Here is a 22,316-nt window from a genome sequence, read left to right on the forward strand (position 1 = left end):
AGACCAGGTGGGCCTTGAACTCAGAGATCTACCTGCCTATGCCTTGAGTGCTGGAATTAAGGGTGTGTTGCCACCACTGCCTGGCTCAAAATTTCGTGAATGGAACTACCATTCATATTGGGCAAAATTGAAAAAATAAAGCAAAACAAAAAAACAAAAACTAATACCATTATTTAAAACAATAAACTTGAAGATACTAATAATTAATACTGGTATATATTTAACCTAATGACCATCAACACCATACAGAATATCAATTGGTTATCTTTCTCAGGTGTAACCTTCTTCAAAAACTATAAAACTGAATCTTTTCCCTGTCATTCAAGAAAGGAATTCTTTATACCTTTATTTTATGAAACATGAGAAAATATAAAAACAAAAAGCACAAAATCTACAAGTATTTTTCTACGTGGTTTTTGAAATAGGCTACTGTTATACAGTCTGGGTTCAAAGTACCAGACTATGGGTGTACAATACCATATCTGGATCAAGGAAATTATTCATTGAGCTCCTATTTCACTAGAAAACTAAGTAAATTATAGATAAGTAATCAATTATATACTCAATACCTTCATGTAAGCAGATATGTATTTTGTGGTCAGAAATAAAATTTTTTTTTTTTTTTTGAGCTGAGGGCCTTGTGCTTGTTAGGCAAGTCCTCAACCCCCACAAATAAATATTTATGCTATCGCTATTGAGTATAGAACCATTAAACACAACTAATAGCAGAAAAACAAGGATTTTTTTGTACCTCCTTAAGCTGCTCTTTTCGAAGTTTATATTCTCTTTTTTGAGACTCCAAAAAGCTATTCAGTTCTTTCTTCTGTTGAGCCTGAATGTGTTGTTGGAATTTTTTCTCCTCGTTGGCCATCACTTTAGCCTATACAGAATTTAAAAAAAGAAAAAATATCAAGTTAGTTAAGCAGATAAATTTAAAGCATAAATTTAATATCACTAAGGAGTCTTTAAGAAAAATAAGAAAACAAAATAAAACAAAAAAACAGAAACAAAAAATACCCAGAACAATAATCTAACCAATTCACTCTCTCATCAGTCAAATTTCAGAGATCAATAGGGTGGAATTAAATTTTTTACATGTGTTTATTGGATCAAAATGTTTTCCTTGTTTTATTTAATAAGAAAATAAATTCCCGTCAGCATGCACTTCTTAGCTTCATTCATCTTCTCTAGTTTTGGTGGCTGTATATATATGGGGCACATGTAGGGCAGTCTCTGAATGGCCGTTCCTTCAGTCTCTGCTCTAAAGAGGAACCAGATACAGAACTCTCCTGAGACACAGCCAGAGCACATCCAATACAGAGGAGAATGCTAGCAGCAAACCACTAAACTGAGAACAGGACCCCCGTTAGAGGAATTAGAGAAAGGACTGAAAGAGCTGAAGGGGCTTGAAACCCCATAAGAACAACAATGCCAACCAACCAGAGCTTCCAGGGACTAAGTCACTACCCAAAAACTATACATAAACTGACCCTGGGCTCCAACTGCATATGTAGCAGAGAATAACCTTCTTGGGGCACCAGTGGAAGGGGAAGCCCTTGGTCCTGCCAAGATTGGTCCCCCAGTGTAGGGGATTGTTGGATGCTGGATATTGAGGACCCCTGGAGTATATGCTCTTAATTGCTAAGCCATTTCTTGGTCCCTATAAACTAAGTCTTTTTATCCGGGCTAATTTATATATAAAATAATGAGTCAATCATCTTCATATTAGATCCTTACCTGTAAGTCATATGAAAATGAATGTTAAATATTATATATGGAGCACATATAATTTGGGGGAGTATATGTTGCTTGAGTATGCACAGGCGGAGGCCAGGTTGATTTTGGGTGTCTTCCTTAATCACTCTCCATATTTTCTGAAATGGTCACTGAACCAAGAGCTCATCTATTCAGATAGAGCAGTTTTAACATTTTGCTGGAAAGCCACTGTTTTGCAGAATGTACATTTTTAACCTTTATATTTCTTCTATAGTGCTGGGATAAAATCTTGAGCCTAGTACATGCTAGGGAAGTTCCCTATCATCTTTATTGAACTCCAGACCTTTTTCTAAAATATTAAACCTTACTGTATGACTGACTCACTCAGGTCATTTGTAAATTGCTAAGTGTGTAGCTCCAACTAGCTTTCCTTCAACTTTCAATCCTGCTTCAGTCTCCCAAAAATGCTGCAGTTATAGTGGGTGCAATGACACCTGGCCTAACCAATTTTAGTTACTTTTTGTTTTTTCAAGACAAGGTTTCTCTGGGTAGCTCTGGCTGTCCTGGAACTCACTCTGTAGACCAGGCTGGCCGCCAATCACAGAGATCTGCCTGCCTAGGCTTATGCTGAGATTAAAAGTGTGCACCACCACCCAGCTCTGAATCACTTTTTAATTTTTAATCGCAATGTAAATCCTATTTAAGGAGTTGCTTTCCTATATATGTCAGTATCTAACACTTCTCAAACTAATACCCATTTTCTCATCACCCAACAGGACTCTGAATATCTGTATATTGTTTCATAAAATTATATCAAAATCAAGTATTAATATTTATGCTATCATTTTCCTAATATTTTTTATTTAACTTGGATAGTGGAGCAGAATCCAGTAGCTATAAAAAATTTTCAATGTAGGTGAGATTATATAATCCCTAAAAAAACTGTTTATGGGGGTTGGGGATTTAGTTCAGCGGTAGAGCACTTGCCTAGCGAGCACAAGGCCCTGGGTTCGGTCCCCAGCTCTGGAAAAAAAAAAGAAAAAAAAAAAGAAAAGAAAAAAAAAAAAAAAACAAAAAAACAAAACAAGGGGCTGGGGATTTAGCTCAGTGGTAGAGCGCTTACCTAGGAAGCGCAAGGCCCTGGGTTCGGTCCCCAGCTCCGAAAAAAAGAACCAAAAACAAAACAAAACAAAACAAAAAAAACCTGTTTATATCTGCATGTCACACATCTGTGGGTACTATACTCTAGGAGGCCAAAAAAGGCAGCTGAAGTTAGGAAGCAGAGGCAAGAAGATCTCTGGCATTGTAAGGCCAGTCAGGGCTACAAACTGAGACCAGTACACCCAATGCTGCTACACAGAGAAACCTCGTCTTGAATTCACCCTGAACCCCCGAAAGCAGCACAGATTCATTTATAAAGCTAAAAAAAAAAAAACATATAGGATTTTTTTTTTTAACAGAAAGCTTTATACAAGTTTACATAAATGCTTCTCTTTCCTGGGTCAATTTACTTAGTTCCTAGGGCTAGATACTTTAAACACCAAAATGCTAATCTAGATAATTCAGAGATGGACGTGGGCTAAAAGAATTTCCTAATACTGAATTGGTCACCTCTTTTTCCATAGAAGCTTGGTGTTTCTTAATAAGTTTCTCCATTTCTGCAGCGAAATTGTTGCGCTGAGTTTCAAGATCTTTGTCTAATCTGAGCCGATGTTCGTCCATTTCTGCCTTCAGTTTATTTTCCAGAGTCATCAGCTGCTTCTGATGCTGTCGCCTCATCCGCTTATAACCAGACATCTGTTCTCTAAGTTCAGAGTCCTGCTCATGTTCTTGCATCTGTCTTGTAACCTAGACATATAATTGAGGAGGAAAAGACAAGAATGCAAAGCAATTTTCTTTCACAAGCACATAGAGACTGTCTAAGAAGAAAAATTGCCAAAAGTTCAAGTATAGATGGGTAGTATGACATATAATGAGTGTAAGGCCAAACAAGCCTTTTTTTTATGTCACAAGACTGTCCCTACTAAACAAAACAATGATAAAGCATTTAGAATATTAACATTACTTAAGGAGATAATTAACAGTTTAAAATTAAAATTTCCAGCAGATATCTTAAAGAAATAGGCTGATTCTAAATGTATATGAAAATATAAAGCATCCAGAATACAAAATATTGATGAAAATAAAGCAGGAAGATGAGCATTATTACACCAACGAAGACAGTATGGTACTAGCACAAGGCTAGGCTAAGTGGATTAAGAAAGAAAACAAAGGGGCTGCCATGGCAGCTCACGCTTCTGACTTAGCACTAGTCAGAGCCAAGTTTTTGAGGCCATTCTGGTCTATAGAGTTCCAGGACAGCTAGGGCTACACGAAGAGAATCATTTGTGTCAAAAAACTGGGGGTAAAAATGGAAGGAGAAAAAGAGAAACAAAAATTAGAAATACCTGTACACAAAGTGTATGCCTAAAGCCTCAACTACTTGAAATAAATCTGAAGTGAAAGATCACTTATGCTAGAGTGCAAGACCAGCCTAAGAGATTGACATAATCTAAAAACCTAACCACAACAACAACAAAAAAATCAAGCCGGGGGGAAATGACCTAAATCAAACTAGACTAGAGCTATGGTTGTGAGCTGCCATGTGATTGCTTCGTTGTTGAATCCTGGTCCTCTGGAAGAACAGCCTCTTCAATGTTGAGCCATCTCTCCAGTTTCAAAAATGTGTTTTTAACAAAAAACAAGTGATTCGCAGCATAGAAAAGAGAAATTATTTTGACCCTCTCAGTTATCATTTTGCATTTAAAAGCTAGTGGAAAAGGGATACCAAACAAGCAAGAGAAACAGAATTAGATTCCAGAATCCGTATATAAAAAGCATGGCATAGTAGTATACTCTTATAATCTACCTTGGTAGACCATGCTTCAAAAACAAAGAAAGCAGAATGATCATTTGGGGTAAAACAAGACTTTCTGTATGATCCATTGTTTTAGAATTCATTACTTTTCAAGATTTAATGAAGAGTAATTTACAAATGTACAAATGAGTGTTTGGCCTACATATGTGTCTCTGTGTACCACATGTATAGAGTGCCTCAAGAGGACAGAAGGGGTGTTCAATCCTCTAGAAGTGAAGGTAGAGACTGTTATACGCCACCATGTGGGTGCTAGGAACCAAATCTGGGTCCTCTGGCAGCAAGTGTTAACACCAGAGCATTCTTTGCAGTCACTATTAAAACTTTTTTTTTTTTTTTTTTTTTTGGTTCTTTTTTTCGGAGCTGGGGACCGAACCCAGGGCCTTGCGCTTCCTAGGTAAGTGCTCTACCACTGAGCTAAATCCCCAGCCCCTATTAAAACTTTTTAAATAATATTTAAATTATGTATGTGGGGAGGGAGTACGTGTACGATAGTGCGAGTGTTCAAGAAGCCTAGAGGTGTGAGCTAGAGTTACAGTCACTTGTGAGCTGCTTGACAGGGGTGCTGGGAACCAAACAAAATAAGGTCAGTATACAGTCTTTTTTTTTTTTTTTTAATTTATTTATCATCTGTGGTCTTTTTTTTTTTTTTTAAAGATTTATCATAAGATAAATGTGAGTACTCTGTCACTGTCTTCAGACAACACCAGAAGAGGGCATCAGATCTCATTACAAGTGGTTGTGAGCCACCATGTGGTTGCTGGGAATTAAACTCAGGACCTCTGAAAGAGCAGTCAGTGCTCTTAACCACTGAGCCATCTCTCCAGCCCCAGTATACAGTCTTAACTGTTAGAACATTTCTCCAGCCTGGTCTACATTTAAGTAGAGAAATACTTCTTGGTCAGGTCCAAAAGAAAAAAGGAAAAAACACCCAACAACAAAAACAACACCCACTAACCATAACAAAGAAAAAAAATAAAGAACTATACATGATTTTAAAATAAAAATTTTTTACATTTACACAGGGGAGTACATGCTGTAGTATATTTGGGCAGGGTAGAAAACCTGAGGCTTCTAGGATCAAACTCATATTGTCAGGCTTGATGGCAAGGTCTTTTATAAACCCATGAGTATAAAGAAATCTTTCTGAGATGACAGAAATTTGACAGCTTATTTGGTGCAAAGGTTAACATAGTTAACAAGTATATAGTTAACAAGTATATAATTATAAAAACTTTAAATTGAGTATAAGATCTATGTAATTTATTATACACAGGTAGAAGGAAGACTGAGTTATTGTATGAAAGTGTAGCTATATTTATTTGTGTAAAAATATCTATACAATTTCAGAATGAAATCTCCTTGAAATAGATGGAGAGATGGCTCAGTGGTTAAGGGACTGACTGCTCTTCCAGAGGTTCTGAGTTTAATTCCTGCAACCACATGGTGGCTCACAGCCATCTGTAATGGGATCTGATGCCCTCTTCTGGTGTGTCTTAAGATGGTGACCATGCACTCATATACATAAAATAAATAAATAAAATCTACTTGAAATAAGTGAAATAACTATTTAAGAATATAAATCATTCCTAGCTTTTTAATTTTTTTCAAGGATTTATTAGTTTCTGTCTACAGGTGTTTTACTTTATAGACAGCTGTACAGCAATGCATGTCTGTCACCTATGGAAGCCAGAAAAGGGTGTTTGATCCACAGGAACTTGAATTACAGATGGCTATGAGCCATCGAATTGAACACAAATCCTTGGGAAGAATAGTCAGTGCTTTTTAACTACTAAGCATTTTTCTAACCCCCTTCACATTTTTACTGAACTTATAACCTAAAAGTGTCTTTAAGTCTAGGAAGCCAAAAATTAGAAAAGAAGAAACTGACATTTAATATGTGTGAGGTCACAAAGACGTTTTCTTGGAAGTTAAAGAGATGGTTCAAAGGTTAAGAGCACTGGATGCTTTCCCAGAAGACCCAGGTCTCTAGTACCCACATAGTAGCTCACAACTTGTGTTGCTAGCACTTTATTAACAGACTCGTGTTCCTAGACCCATAACCACTGTGTTCTTGACTGTACAACATTATCATTTCATGGCCATATATCACTGTATATTTGGCAAACCAGATAGACAACTTTAAAATATTTATTTTGGAGTGTGGTGTTGAGGATAGAACTTAAGAGTCTGGAATATAGGATTTAAATGTTTAACTACTAAGGAAAATTGTCAATTCTTGTTTTGTTTTGTTTCAGGTAAGGTCTCAACTATGTAGTTCAGACTGGCCTTGAACTCAAGATCCTTCTTTATCAATCTTTTAAGTGTTAGAATTACAAATATATGCTGATACTTACTTGGCTCAATCTATATATTCTACTAACATTCATATGGAGTATTAATGTACTTTCCTTTAACTTGAGAAATATTTTATCATGCTTGGTTCTATAGGGTTTCACTGTATTACCATTGCTGTGTTGCCATGCCTATGTTTGCCAGGCTGGTCTTAAACTCACAGATATCTTTTTATCCCAAGTGTTGAGATTAGAGGTGTACACTATGGCTTGCCCAACTGGCTCTCAAAATCTTTTACAATTATATATATATATTTTTAACTGGGTGGATCTTCACAGGAAGGACATCAGGGCAAGCATGCTTATGACTTTGCCTAGTATCCAAAGAGACAGAAAAAGAAAAAAGAATATATATGTTTTTAGTCTGAGCTAGAGAAGTAGATAGGTTTTGCAGTGAAGATCTAAGCATGGCCTGAACAGGGTTTTAGATGCCCAGTAATGTTTGTAATGAAAAAATAAAGTTCATATTCATTGCTACTTGGGAAATGGAAATGACACTTAGAGCATATGCATACAACCGCTTGCCAATTGCAAACAGGTCCTTCTTTCTGGCTACTCTAATAAAGTATCTTTCCCTTACTGTTAATTCTTTTGTCTTTCAACTCTCATTTTTTTTTCCTTCCTTACCCCTACCTCCCATCCCCACCACTACACAGCATTTCTTGTGTATCCCTGGACATCCTGGAATTCACTATATAGAGAGCAGGCTAGTCTCAAACTCAGACCCACAGGCCTCTGCTTCCTGAAGGCTAAGATTAAGAGTTCGTGCTAGCATACCTGGCATGTTAGCTTTCATCTGGCAATAAAACCGGTTCTCTTCTTGTATACATAAGAACTTTAAATGCTTAAATCATGTCACAAGTACTTCTTTTATACCACTAATAAAAACTAATTTGAAGCTGAGCATGGTGGTGAACTCCTTTAGCTCCAGGACTCAGTGAGCAGAGGCAGGTGGACCTCAGTGAGTTCCAGTTTAGCCTGGTCTACATAATAACACCTTGTTCCAAAAACCCAAAATATTAAAATTTTTCTGAATGCCTATTTACTACTTTGTAATTCTCTTAATCATTTTAAAATATTATGTGAATAAACACCTTGCTTTCTTCTAACAGGAAACTTAAATGTTAAATGTTCTGCAAAATAAATCCCATAACAAAAATAAGAAGGTTAGATATATTAGGTTAGATATATTTGAATCCATACCATCAATAGAACAAAGGTATTATTTTGGGAACAGGATAATACATACCAGTGATGCTGTTCGTATAGTTGCAAAGTGTTCTCTATTACGATAATGTGATTTGTGACGAGACACTTGAGGTGGAGACTGTGGATCTGATGCTCTTGTTCTAGGATCTCCTTCTTCTTGGTAATTTTCCTCCTCCTTAAAAGACAGAGACAGAGAAAATATCATGTAAGGTGAATAATTTATTTGAGCATTCAAGGAAAATACTAAAGACAATTTTAATAAGCAATAAAAAAAAAAAACCCACACTATTTAACAAAGCAGAAAGAGAAAATAAAAATACTATTGATTCTTACAACACAAGTAGAGTTAGCTGAAATTATTTCCAGAATACATGAAATAGTATAAATCCAACATAGAAAATATACTCACCTAACCCCACATGTGTGTATGTGTGTGTATTTAAAAATAATAAAAACAAATCCAAAAAGCTTTAATGTAACTTAAAAGTAAAATAAGACAACATGTAATGAATGTTTCAAATGGTAATAAAAAATTATATTCTAGGCAAATCCAAAAAGCTTGAATCGAAGAGATGGCTCAGTAGTTAATAGCATGCACTTTCAAGCAGAGAACCCAAGGTTGATTTCCAGCACTCACACCAGGTAGCTCAGAAGTACCTTTCTCTCCAGCTTTAGGGAATCTGATAACTCTGGCTTTCAGGGGCACCTGTATTTTTTTTTTTAATTTTTAAAAAATATTTTATTTACTTATTATATATGAGTACACTGTAGCTGTCTTCAGACACACCAGAAGAGGGCATCAGATCTCATTACAAATGGTTGTGAGCCACCATGTGGTTGCTGGGATTTGAACTCAGGACCTCGGGAAGAGCAATCGGCGCTCTTAACCACTGAGCCATCTCTCCAGCCCCTGTATTCTTATATATACATATATACACACCCACAGATATATACCTAAAAATAATAAAAACAGAACTGAAAGGTTTTAATATAACTTAAAAGCAAAACAGGACAACATATAGTGAATGTTTCCAATGGTAATAAAAAACTAAACACTTGAGTTTTATAAGTAGTACAGGATAATACTATTTTGCTATAGAAAGAAAATTACTGTAATTGTTACTGGGTGTGGTATGATATCTCAACATCCAGAAGCTGAGACAGCATTGTCGTGACTGTGAAGCCAACCATGACTAGACTAAGACCAAGTATTAAAAGAAAAGGGAAAATTAAGTAGAATTTTTATATAAACAATGATATTATGGATTAACTGTCATCCATAATAGATTTGTGTATCTGTTAAAATATATTAAGGCTGAGCATGGTAGTATATACTTTTAATCCTAGAACTTGGAAAGCAGATGCAGACAGATCTCTTTGAGTTCAAGGACAATTGGATCAATCAACATAGTGAGTTCATAGTGACAAGCTAAAGCCTTACCTTTAAAAAAAAAAAAAAAAAAAAAAAATCGGGGTTGGGGATTTAGCTCAGTGGTAGAGCGCTTGCCTAGGAAGCACAAGGCCCTGGGTTCAGTTTCCAGCTCTGAAAAAAAGAACCAAAAAAAAAAAAAAAAAAAAAAAAAAAAAAAAAATCAGGCTGGGGATTTAGCTCAGTGGTAGAGCGCTTACCTAGGAAGCGCAAGGCCCTGGGTTCGGTCCCCAGCTCCGAAAAAAAGAACCCAAAAAAAAAAAAAAAAAAAAAAAAAAATCAACAATGTTATCCCTTTAGCCATTTAAATTGGCATCACCTACATTCTCAACATTATAAATCTATCAGCACTTTACAACACCTCAAATTTTAGCTCTTTGTATCAGTTAGCAGTATCCTCCATTCCATCATCTATTCAGATCATGGTAACTTTTGATTTAACACATATCCCTATAGATCCTGCTATGTAAATACTTTATTTGCATTTCATTATAAAATATTCATCCATTTGTGTTTGGATTAATGCCTCTGAGCCTTTTGGAGAAAAGTTTCACTATATACCCAAAACTGGCCAGGAATTTGTATTTCCTGCTTTATCTTTCTAAGTGGCTAGGATTAAACACTTGCAGATTCTATTGTATAACTTTATTTCTATTTACAGATAAGTAATTTTCCATTAAATGTATGTGGTAGTTTGAATATTACCCTCATAGGCTCATAAGGAGTGGCTCTATTGGGAGGTATGGCCTTGTTGGATTAGGTATGTCAGTCACCAGGGGTGGGTTTTGGGGTTTCATAAACTAGGTAGGTCAGTGTTGCTCTCTCTTCCTGCTTACAGAACTCTCAGCTACCTCTCCAGTACCATGTCCGCTTGCATGCTGCCATGATCCCTGCATGGACATTATATCTGAACTGTAAGGCAGCCTCAATAAAATGCTGTCCTTTTTAAGAATTTCCTTGGTCACGTCTCTTCACAGCAACACATCCTTAACTAAGACAGATGTATACACTAACTTCTTTATCCATTCGTGTGTTGGTAGGCATATAGTTGTCCCCATCTTTTAGTAATCGTGTTTAATAACTTCTAGATAATACTACAAGTTGTAAAATGAAAAAGATTATTCTCAGATGCAGAGGTGAGAGGACTGATATAAATTTAAGAAGTCTTCATTTTATTTAATTCTATTGGTGAGAATTGAATCCAAGATGACCAGCCTGTTTTGAATTGAATCCAGTAGTATGCTATTCTACTTAAATATCTTCTACTAAACTGTTTTCTTGAGAAAATTAAGTATTTATACTCAAAATTGCAAAGGAGGATTAGGGAAATAGTTCAGTGGACATAGCAATTGTCACACAAGCTTTAAGATTAGAGTTTGAACCACTAATGAACGTGGAAATGCCAGGAGGGCATGGCACAGTCTGTCCATAATTCTAGCCCTCAGATGGTGGAGACATGGGATCCCTGGAGCAATCTGGTGAGCTAAGTTGAGCTTTGGGTTCAACTGAGATCCTGATTCAAAACAATCAGAAAATAACCAAAGGCGACCGCTCAACAAGGGAACTATAAATGTAAACATATGTACACATATGTCACAACAAAAAATTTTTCGCAGAGAATGTAGCAAATGCTCACTTTTACCAAACCCTAAATTTTCAAATGGATTGTTTTATTTTAAATATAAACATGGATAGTACATAGGGCTGGAGAAATGGCTCAATGGTTAAGAGCACTGACTGCTCTTCTAGAGGTCCTGAGTTCAATTCCCAGCAAACACATGGTAGCTCACAACCATCTGTAATGGGATCTGATGCCCTCTTCCGGTGTGTCTGCGGACAGCTACAGTGTACTCACATACATAATTCCTTTTGAAAATTGGGGATACTACAAAAGTTGCTTCAGGCTCATATCAACTCTCTCAGTTTCTAATTACAACTGCTCATAATTTTCATGTACATAATTTTCCCATTTTTCAATAACATCTCAGACAACTACTATGGAAAACAAAAGTAAACTGAATCTAAAGCTTTTTTCTTTTTTGAGGTGGGGGGCAAGTCTCTAGGCAATGATTATTAGAGAGAGAGAGAGAGAGAGGGAGAGAGAGGGGGGGGGGGGGAGAGAGAACACATGAGCGTGAGAGCCTGTGCGCACACACAATTATTTGTATATTTTGAACGCAGACATCCACAGAGTTCAGAAGAGGGCATTCTATCCCTTGGATCTGGAATTATACAGCGGTGTGAAATAAATTGTGAGTGACACAGGTGCTTGTTATGAATCCTGGGAAAGAAATTCAGATCCTCTGGGAAAGCAACAAATAACCTTAACCACTGAGCACACTCAAACTGGTTATTTTTTGATGTTATGGAGTTAGTGGGATGGTGGTAGTAAACAGGGTCTTATGTGACCCAGGCAGACCTCAAATGTATGTAGCTGAGGGAACCCTTGAAATCCTGATCCTCTGGCTGGAGAGATGGCTCAGTGGTTAAGAGCACTGACTACTTTTCCAGAAGTCCTGAGTTCAAATCCAAGCAACTACAGAATGGCTCACAACCATCTGTAATGGGATCTGATGCCCTCTTCTGGTGTGTCTGAAGACAGCTACAGTATACTTATATATAATAAATCAATCTTTGAAAAAAAAAGAAAAAAAGAAAACCTGATCCTCCCAACCACTGAGATTCAAGTGTGCACCACCACACCCAGATTCCAAAGTTCTTAAACTTCAAAGAAAAATCTCTTTAATTAATCAGCCAAAGAAAAGGATGGGTTAACGTTGAGTCTTCGGCTTTTTTCTCCCCAAGAGAAATGAAAGCACTTACAGGTTTTAAGTGGATGACAGAACTGTTAGACATCACTGTATGGTCTCCCTCCATCATGTCTAGCTCACTCTTGTCATCCGATGCATCTGGAAGACTATTAACACTGCTGCTTTGGCTACTGGCACTGATAGACATACTGGGGATAGACTGATTGCTTCCAACACTATTTACTGTTCCTGTCCGGCCACCACCATGATCTTGCTCCTAAGGAAAAAGAGCAATAGATTAAAATATCAAAATCTTTTCTCAATTATAAAGTAGAAACCTGTTTGTGTTTCTTTAGTAAAAGACTTCTGGTGGCCTTTACTGCACAGTATAAAGGGGTTGGATAGTAAGCATATAATAACATGATTAAAGGCCTTTGTTTGTAACTAGAATCTTAGAGAGTTAGTAATAAAAGCAGAGTAGATTGGAACCAGTGACATAACACTGGTTGGCTGGGCAAGTTCTGTAAGAAATCAATAAAACTAAACTCAAAATGTGTGTCACTTTCAGGCATATACCTCCTCTTCTTCCTGTGCTTCTACTGCTGGTCCATTATGTGCCTCCTGGAAAAGGAGTTTCTTCATCTTTCGATATTGTAGATTGTCCAGCTCTCTTACTGCATCCTTTGTCCTTTGAATAAGATCTATTAACACTGTTTCAGGGCGCTCTCGAAGAACAAACATGTGCTAGAAGGACAGAAAATAGTTATTTTTTTTCCCTAATTAGTTCAAATATATTCCTTTCTCATAACCTATAGATAGGATATAGATTCATATAATCTACAGCTATCCAATTTTATTATATCTATGACTTTTGATACTTAGAAAGTAGTAATTTCCACTCAACTTGTGCCTAAATACTCTTGAATAAAATCCTCACCAGGATATTATAGTTGGCCAGTGAAAATTATCAAAGCAAATAAATACTAAGAAAATCCACCAATGATTAAGCTATGCTTGATTTAAGTAGGAAAACTGACAATGAATTAAGTAACTAGAAGTTAGACATTATGGGTTTCTTTTTCTTGAGATGAAGTTTCACTATGATAGCCAGTGCTGGTTTTGAACTTGTGACCCTGAAATATAGGTATAAACAGTCATGCCCAGACTGTTAAAATTTGTTGATAGTGAGTGTTCAGCTGGTCAGGCTTTTATTTCAGATACCATAGATGAGCTTTTCTCCTGGGGCTAAAAAAGCAGTTATTGGTTTTCTATATACTGTGATTGCAAATAATATTATCAAATATATGTATGATGTATGTATGTGTATACCCAGATATTTGTATGTAGGTTTAATTTAGCTGATGTTAATGAAAAAAATTTAACTGTTTTGGAATTCTAAAAGATTAATATAAAATTAGTTCATGAGTATTGTGGAAACAATTCCTAACTAGAGTCAAATTCTCATTATTGCCTAGTCAATATATTTTTATTAAAAATTCTTTTTCTTCCATGTGGAAAGGTTTAATGAGAGAAGAGTAGAAGAGGAGAGGAGTAAATGCTGGCCTTGAGCATGTGGAGGAAAGGGGAGAGAGGAATGGGGAAAGAAGGGACAAAGGGGAAGAGGGCAAGAACAAGAGACAAGAGCAAGAGCTTTAATTAATTTATCTGTATTTAATGACAATGTATTTTGCCTACATGTGTCTTATGCAACAAATGCATGAAGTATCCTTTGAGGTCATATGCCCCAGGAATAGAAGTAGAAAAAATTGTGGGTACAAAAGTCAATTTTGGGGTACTCTGGAAAAACAGCCAGTGTTCTTGATCACCGAGTCATTTCTTCTGCACATACGAGATTTTTAAAAGAGCTGGGGATGTAGTTCAGTTGGTATTTATCTAAGATTCACGAAGTCTTTTATTAAATCCCAGTAGAGCACACAGTATTTGCAATATAAAGGCAGGATCATTCTCAACTACAAACCAAAAGTGAAAGGCCAACCTAGGATACATGAGAGTCCATCTCATAAAACAGACAAAAAACCTTTAGGAATAACAATAGCCAGATGTGACAGTGCATACTTTTTATCCCAACATTGGGGAGGCAAAGACAGAAGGATCTTCCTGAGTTCAAGGCCAGCATGGTTTACATATCAAATTCCAGATAAGTCAAGGCTTAGGGGGACCTTGTGTCAAAACAAAACACTACATTTAATTTAGTAAAACTATTATACTATTACCAGTGTTAAATGGTTAACACTAAAATGAAACACTTGAGAATAGCCAGCTAAGAATAGAATCTATATTTTAAATTTTAATATTGTAAAATGAAATCTGGGGGGAGGGGTTGTTGGGGGGAGGGAGTGAAGGGGAGGCCTATTATTCTGAGGTAGCATCTTAGGTAGTACAGTTATTGATCTTCCTCCATTTGGGATCCAAATTCTAGCTCATTTAATAATAAAATATTATAAATTGTATAGGTTTAGATTGACAAGAACCTTTATTAGTGAATAAAGGTACTTGCCACCAGTCTTAAAACCAGTGTTCTATCTCTGGAACCTATATGGCAGAAGGAGAGAGCTGACTCTCTCACAGGTTGTCTCTGACGTGTGTGTGTGTGTGTGTGCGCGCACGTGCGTGCGTGCGTGTGCGCGCTTGCTTGTCTCTCTCATATAAACACACACACACACAGAGAGAGAGAGAGAGAGAGAGAGAGAGAGAGAGAGAGAGAGAGAGAGAGATCTTTAAAACAAAATGCAGTATCTAAGGTAAAGTTCCCAGGGTTGGGGTCGGGTGGCTCAATTGGAAAAATACCCACCTTCAAATCCCTGAGTTCAATACTCAGAACCACAGATAAAAGCTGTCAAGAGGTAACATAAAAATACTAGCATGTTTAGCTGGGTGTGGTGGTTCACATGTCTAACATTATATTCAGGAGGCAGAGGCAGGGCAATCTCTGTGAGATCAAGGTCAGGATATTAGATCACATTGCTAACCCTAAGACTGTGAACTGGAAAAAATCTTGTGGTGTGATTCAGCCATAGCACAAAAAAAATCTTTAACCCAAGAGCTTTCTATAAACAGGATTACATAAACTCAACTCTAGGACAAGAGACAGAGTAACCAACCACTTGACAGGGAGTGAACATTAAGTTGAAGGGTATAGGAAAAAAGCTTTTTCCTTCTGGAATGTAGGTTGAGGAAGGTCAGCTTTCTCTGTCTTTCTAAGCTAGCAGGCTTTCATACAGCCTCTGGCTCGTGAGTCTTTATTTGGTAAAATCAAATGGCTGAGATTTTTGTTTCTAAGACAACAAAAAAGGTCTGGTAGTAGTAATTTTCAGGACAGCCATAGCTACGCAGTGAGGTACTGTCTCCAAAAAAAAAAAAAAAAAAAAAAAAAACAAAAAACAAACACCCCCCACCAGAGTTAGTATTTAAATGGGCTGGGGAAAATAGATGAATGGTTATGTGTTTAACATGTAATACTATTTGAGTGCCAGCACCAAAAGAATAACAACTTTTAAATTGTTATGTTATAATTACAAAGCCTCTATTACATGTTTATTTATGCACACACATAACACACACACACATGCTTAAGTCAGTTTTCAACTTCCATCGTGTGGACTTCAGGGATTCAATGCAGGTTGTGAGATTTGGCAACAAGTGCCCTCACCTACTGAGTGATCTTACTAGCCCCTAATACAGTATCTTAGTAAAAACTCTTAAAACAGTCAATCCTGATTGAGAAGAAAAAAACAAACCATTTTGAAAAAATTTCTTAAGGGTTAAAAACAAAGTTTTACAGACTGACCTTTAAAAGTTCCTCTGATGTAGGGCGATCTTGAGGGATTTTCTGGAGGCAAGAATCTACAAAGTTTCGAAAATAATCAGACCTATTGTAAAGAAAGTATCAAGTGAACATATTGCTATTTCCTTTAAAAACACATCCAAAAAGGCAATGTCTACACACAGGAGGAAGAATGGAGAAGAAATAACTTCATCTGAAATAAAATTATATTATTTCATGAAAAATAATCTAAAGCAGCCAAATATTCTTTAGCGTTATCCAAAAATAGACTTGCACGTATCATTTAAAAACCCTAAGCTGGGGGTATAATGCATTGGCAGGGTGAATACTTGGTTAGAATTCAAAACAGAAAACAAAATATCCTGTTCCTACATATTTACCTATCAACAATCACCCAATATTGAGTCAAGAGGCGGAAGGCCCAATCAGAGTTCTTCTTCACTCAAATATGGTTTCCCAGTCTCTTCCCCACTTTGTCTCTTATTTGGACACTTTGTATTGTTTTCTACAGAGCATATTTTAGAACAAAATTTTTATTTTCTACAGAAAAGTGGATTTTTGGGGGGAGTTTTTCAAGATAAAGTTTCTCTGTATAGTCCTAGAGTTCACCATGTAGACCAGAGGAAAAGAACATTTTAAAATAACCTGAATATTTGCTGCCCCTGACCAAAAGAATAAGATTCCCACTAAATTTAGAAAGCTGATATATACTTTTAGAATATTTAAAGCCTATAATGTGTGATTATAGAATTATTCATGGGAGGTCAGTGATTAAACGATAATTACTCAATCCAAGTTTATCTCCAATATTCAATGACAACACATTTTTGTTGCTCTTTGAGATAGGGTTTCACAATGTAGTCCAGGCTTGCTTTGAACTTGCGGCACACTCCTGTAACCCAAACCCTGAGATTCTATCAATGAGACTTGTTTTTTGTTGCCTAAGTGGTCAAAAATGAGAGTTTACCTTACATCTCAGAATAGACTTCATACATTTTGTATAATTTTGGAACTGTTAAAGACTATGGGAACTTTCAGAGATGAACTAATATATGTTGCACTATGAAATGAAAATGCAACTTTACAGGCAAGAAGTGTAATTCTGAGAAGGTACAAAATAGTAATGGTTAATCTTATCAACTGCACAGGATTTAGAATCACTCTGGAAATATGCCTCTTAGTGGGTCTATGATGATGCTTCCAGAAAGTATTAACTGAGGAAGTCAGATGCTGAATGTAGCTGGCACCATCCCATGGGCTGGGGTCCCAGAGTGAATAAATGGGGCAAATTAAGTGGTGCTCCAGCATCCATCTCTTTCCAATTCCTCCCTCCAGACACAAAGAAATCAGCTGCCTCATGTTCCTACTGTCATGCCTTCCCCATCATGATGGACTGTACACTAACTGTGATAAACTCTCCTTTAAGTTGCTTTTGTCAGGTAAATTGTTACAGTAATGAGAAAAGTGACTAATGTATAATTTTTTCAATTCATAACAATTCTAGTCCTAAACTGTTAATCTCTTCTCCATGCAGTGTTTTACATGAAGTTCTACCAGATCAATAATTAATACACCAGAAGTAAAATCAGAGCAATATCAAGAGCATATTTTGCTAGAATGTTCCCAAGGCTTTAAATGACATGATAATTCTGAATGAATTAAAACATTTTACTTGTGTATTATACAATATAAATAATAATCTAGTCTTCAAGGAATTACAATTTACAATGATCTATGCATTTTAGTTATAAAATATTAATGCTTAAAAGTTTAAAAGTGTTATTAAATTATGAAGATTATCTGTGTTCCTCAAATTGAAAGAAAAGTAACCTTTTACTTATATAAAATTAAGTCATTTTGATAATGATGTATTATTATATCAATATTCACAAATTTCCCAAAACATTAATCATATCTTGTAGGAATACTCACCATTCATTAGACTGTAGTGTAGGGGATTCATTTTGGGCTATGTGATATAAGGCACTCATTGCATTCATATTAAATAAAGGAGGCTTCCTCTCGGCTATAAAAGAGAAAAATCTTCCTGATAAATGTGAATATAGAAGGACACTTAAATGTTGATCAAAATTTTAAGAACATATTTTGAAAATAACTTTAAACATAATAAAACATTTTAGAGAGACATTTTTTTGTCTCTGTTTTCTTTGAGATAAGGTCTCTTTGAATAGCCCTAGTATCCTTCCGGAACATGCTCTGTAGACCAGGCTGGCTTTCAATCCCCAAAGATTCGCATGCCTCTGCCTCTCAGGTGCTCGGATTAAAGGTGTGGGCTATTATGCCTGACTACAAAGAACTTTTCAGTATGAATCAACTGAGAATAAACTACTGCTCTAATGGCCCAACACCCTAAACACTTCAATATACAAAAACATTTTCTTAAAAACCACACAGTAAGTATTAAATTATACCACTTAATTATTAAATATGCCATCAGAGTTAAAAGTATCTAATACCAAAAGCCCCAATACTGTACTATGGGTTGTTATTTTGGTTTTTAGTTTTTCTTCCTTGGGGGTAGGGGGGGTTGGTTTTATGAGATAGGGTTTCTCTTTGCAGATCTGGCTTTCCTGAACTTGCTCTGTAGACCACGTTGGCCTCAAATTCAAAAGATCTACCTCCCTCTGCCTTGTGAGTGTTGAGATTAGGCGTGTGCAACTGCCACCATTGCCTAGCTGCTATTTATAGCTTTAATCATTTGTGTCTTCTGGTAGTTACTAAGTTTTCAAATTCAGACAAAAAATTGTTCATTAGGGAAGATGCAGGTGGTTGCGCATTCCTGTGCATAGGAACTGATGTGTCCCTGTATTGCTTTCAACCTTACTGTCCTAATACAGGGTCTGTTACTGAACTAGAAACATGATTGTATATGGCTAGCAAATTTTACGTATACGCCAGTTTCTGACGTTCAGTGCTGGGATAACAGGCATGTACTAGATACTGAAATCCTGGGTACCAAGGATTTGTACTCAGATCATGTTTATAAAGCAAGTGCTCCTGTCCACAGAGGCATCTTCCCAGGTACTCTCTTACTGCTCTGGCTCTATTGGAACTCATCATGTGTGGCCAGCCTGGCTCTAAACCATGGTGACCACCTATCTTTAGCTTCCTAAACTTTGGGATTATAAAGGTAAGCTATCACACCTGGCTTCTTTCAATCCTAATATTAAAGATTTGTATTTTCTTTTTCTAACCTAAATGAAAAGAGATGTATCAATTTTAGTGATCTTCATAAAGACTTAGACTTTCTATTTTTCAATTTTCTGCTTGAGTTTCTACTCTGATCTTTGGTTACTATTCTATCTTCTGGTTTTCTTTAAAGAATTATTTACTTTACGTATATGACTACAATGTAGCTGTCTTCAGACACACCAGAAGAGGGCATTGGATCCCATTACAGATGGTTGTGAGCCACTATGTGGTTGCTGGGAATTGAATTCAAGACTTCTAGAAGGCAGTCAGTGCTCTTAACCGCTGAGCCATGTCTCCAGCCCTTCTGTTTATTTTTGAGTGTAGATTATTCCCTTTTCTACTTTTTAAAAGGTGAAAGTTGGGGGAGATGACTCACTGGGTGAAAGCACTTGCCACCATACCTGATGACCTGAGTTCAATCCCCAAGACCCACATAAGTAGAGAAAGGACTCCTCCAGAGCTACCCTTTGACAGAACAAACATGTGCAGACAACCATTGATGCCAGATGGTGTCAGATCCTCTGGTGCTAAAATTATAGGTAATTCTAAAACAAATGATGTGAGGAGGCTAAGTATTGAGGTCTCTATAAAAGTACCAAGGGCTCTTAAGAGCTAAGTTATCACTTTCTGACCCAATTTTACATCTATTCAATGGACAGAATGAAAGAACACATGTATAAACATAAGAGATACAAAAAACACAAATATATTTCTTTGTACATTATTACTGAAAATAATAGGAGGGGGCTGGGGATTTAGCTCAGTGGTAGAGCGCTTGCCTAGCAAGCACAAGGCCCTGGGTTAGGTCCCCAGCTCCGGGAAAAAAAAAAAAAAAGAAAGAAAGAAAGAAAAAGAAAATAATAGGAGGGTATGATGGTGGATGGTTTTAATCCTAGCATTCAGGAGACGGAGTCAGGCAGTCTAGTCTACACAGTAAACTCCAGTATAGTCAGGATTACATACACACTGTCTCAAAAAACAAACAACAAAATCAAAGGAAAAAAATTCAGTATTTCATCTCAGATTCCAATCCCCAGCAACAGTATTTGTTATTCTGAACGCTAACAGTGAGTGATCAGTCTCATCCCTGTCACTTCCTCCCTTGCTTTCTCTTCACTCCATCTTAGTTTCATTCTGCAGGGCAAGCTTACCTAGAAACCGTGGCGCTCCTCTTAGCTCAGCCTCCCAAGTGCTGTGACTACAGGTATAAACCAGCATACCCAGCCTTAAATGTTTATTTGATAAGTTGCATTTAAATGTAACCATGGTATCATTTCTGATGCCTCGCTCTGCCAATCCTCCATTCCATTCCAAACACAGTGAGAATAACTTCTTTTCCTTGTATGACACCTCAACCAAACCAGTCCTCTTCTCTACACTGAGGAACACCTCCTTAGGAAAAGTTCTCATCATTTTTATTAGGCTCTGTCATTACACTAAGTTAACCCAAAATATGGATTGCCTCTATGGCCACTAATTCTATACTTTCCTAACTCCCTTGGTCCTTGATAAATCTAAGCCATTTCCAGGAATGAATGCTTTACTAACTGTACCAGACCTTTTTTTTTTTTTTTTTTTTTCGGAGCTGGGGACCGAACCCAGGGCCTTGCGCTTCCTAGGTAAGCGCTCTACCACTGAGCTAAATCCCCAGCCCCTGTACCAGACCTTTTTAATCTCCACACTAGTCTCTTCATGTGTTTTTGACTTCACACACTATATTACAGGAACACGTTACTACATTCATTTGCATCTGACATCCACACTAGGTTAGTATGGTTGGTTCTCTGGCTAGCAGGTATCCATATTCTATCTCAGAAAACACCGTAAGACTAGTGTAAGGAAAGAGGTGAGGATCATTGAAGATATTTAGGATGAATGGAAGAATAACATCCATTTACATTATTATTGAGGTCTTCAAATTTGGCAGATTCAACTGACCTATTCTCTTCGGGGATTTGTAGTACAGGATAGGCTCAAACTTGCTTTGAAGCTAAGGATAACTTTGAATTTCTGATCATCCTGTCTCATTCTTAAGTTTTATATGGTTCTGGGGAAATCAAACCCAAAACTTCATTCTAGGCAGAAGTTCTGCCTACAGAGCTACATAATCAGTATTTCAACTGATATTTATAGTAAAAAACAAACAAACCTTTTTTGTCTTTTGCCTGGGCATGGTGGTGCATACCTTTAATCCCAGCTTTATGAGGCAAAGGCAGGAGGATCTCTGTGAGCTCCAGGCAAGCCTGGTGTACATAGTGAGATCCAAGACTTTAAAAAAAAATTTTTTTTTAATTTAGTATATCCCTATGTAACCCAGAATGATTTACATATCACTATGTATGCCAAATCAAAACCCTCCTAAATAATCAACCCAAACACTGGTACCAATGAGCCATCAGGACTTGTGTTTATCTCAAAAAACCATTTACCTATTTACTTATTTATTTATTTATTTAAATCTCATGTAGCTCAATTTAAGTTCTAAATCACCATGCAGCTGAGTATGATCCTGAACTCCTGATTCTCTTAAAAGAATTATAGACATGCTGCCATGCAGGGTTTCTGGTTATCAAACCCAAGGCTTCATGATTTCTATCTAGAAAAGTATTCTATCAACCAAACTATAACCCCATCATCTCGAATTCTTTTGAGTTACTACTTAAATTTCATCTAAACAAATAACTTATTTAATTATCATTATTTTTATAAGACAAGCTCTCATTTTGTAGTACTGGTTAGCCTAGAACTCATTCCCACTATGTAGACCAAGCTGGTCTCAAACTCACAGAAATCTGTCCAGGTGCTGAGATTAATAAAGGCACGGTGGCAAATTCCTGGCCAATTTTATTTTATTTTATTTTATTTTTTTGGTTCTTTTTTTCAGAGCTGGGGACCGAACCCAGGGCCTTGCGCTTCCTAGGCAAGC

The 22,316-nt window shown here is 36.7% G+C and overlaps 1 protein-coding gene across 8 annotated transcripts in view; it reads right to left on the minus strand.

The window, feature by feature from the left end:
• Nucleotides 1-22,316, minus strand: part of Taok1 (TAO kinase 1) — a 92,236-nt gene that overhangs the window by 19,730 nt on the left and 50,190 nt on the right. For all 8 annotated transcript variants that reach the window (NM_173327.3, XM_087570096.1, XM_087570095.1 and 5 more), the window contains 7 exon segments: nt 752-880; nt 3,328-3,564; nt 8,234-8,368; nt 12,446-12,649; nt 12,949-13,116; nt 16,181-16,262; nt 18,110-18,203. In NM_173327.3, coding sequence (NP_775449.2) covers nt 752-880; nt 3,328-3,564; nt 8,234-8,368; nt 12,446-12,649; nt 12,949-13,116; nt 16,181-16,262; nt 18,110-18,203 — 1,049 coding nt within the window.

Source organism: Rattus norvegicus, chromosome 10 (assembly GCF_021556685.1).
Source record: "Rattus norvegicus strain SHRSP/BbbUtx chromosome 10, alternate assembly SHRSP_T2T, whole genome shotgun sequence".
NCBI classification, from domain to species: domain Eukaryota; kingdom Metazoa; phylum Chordata; class Mammalia; order Rodentia; family Muridae; genus Rattus; species Rattus norvegicus.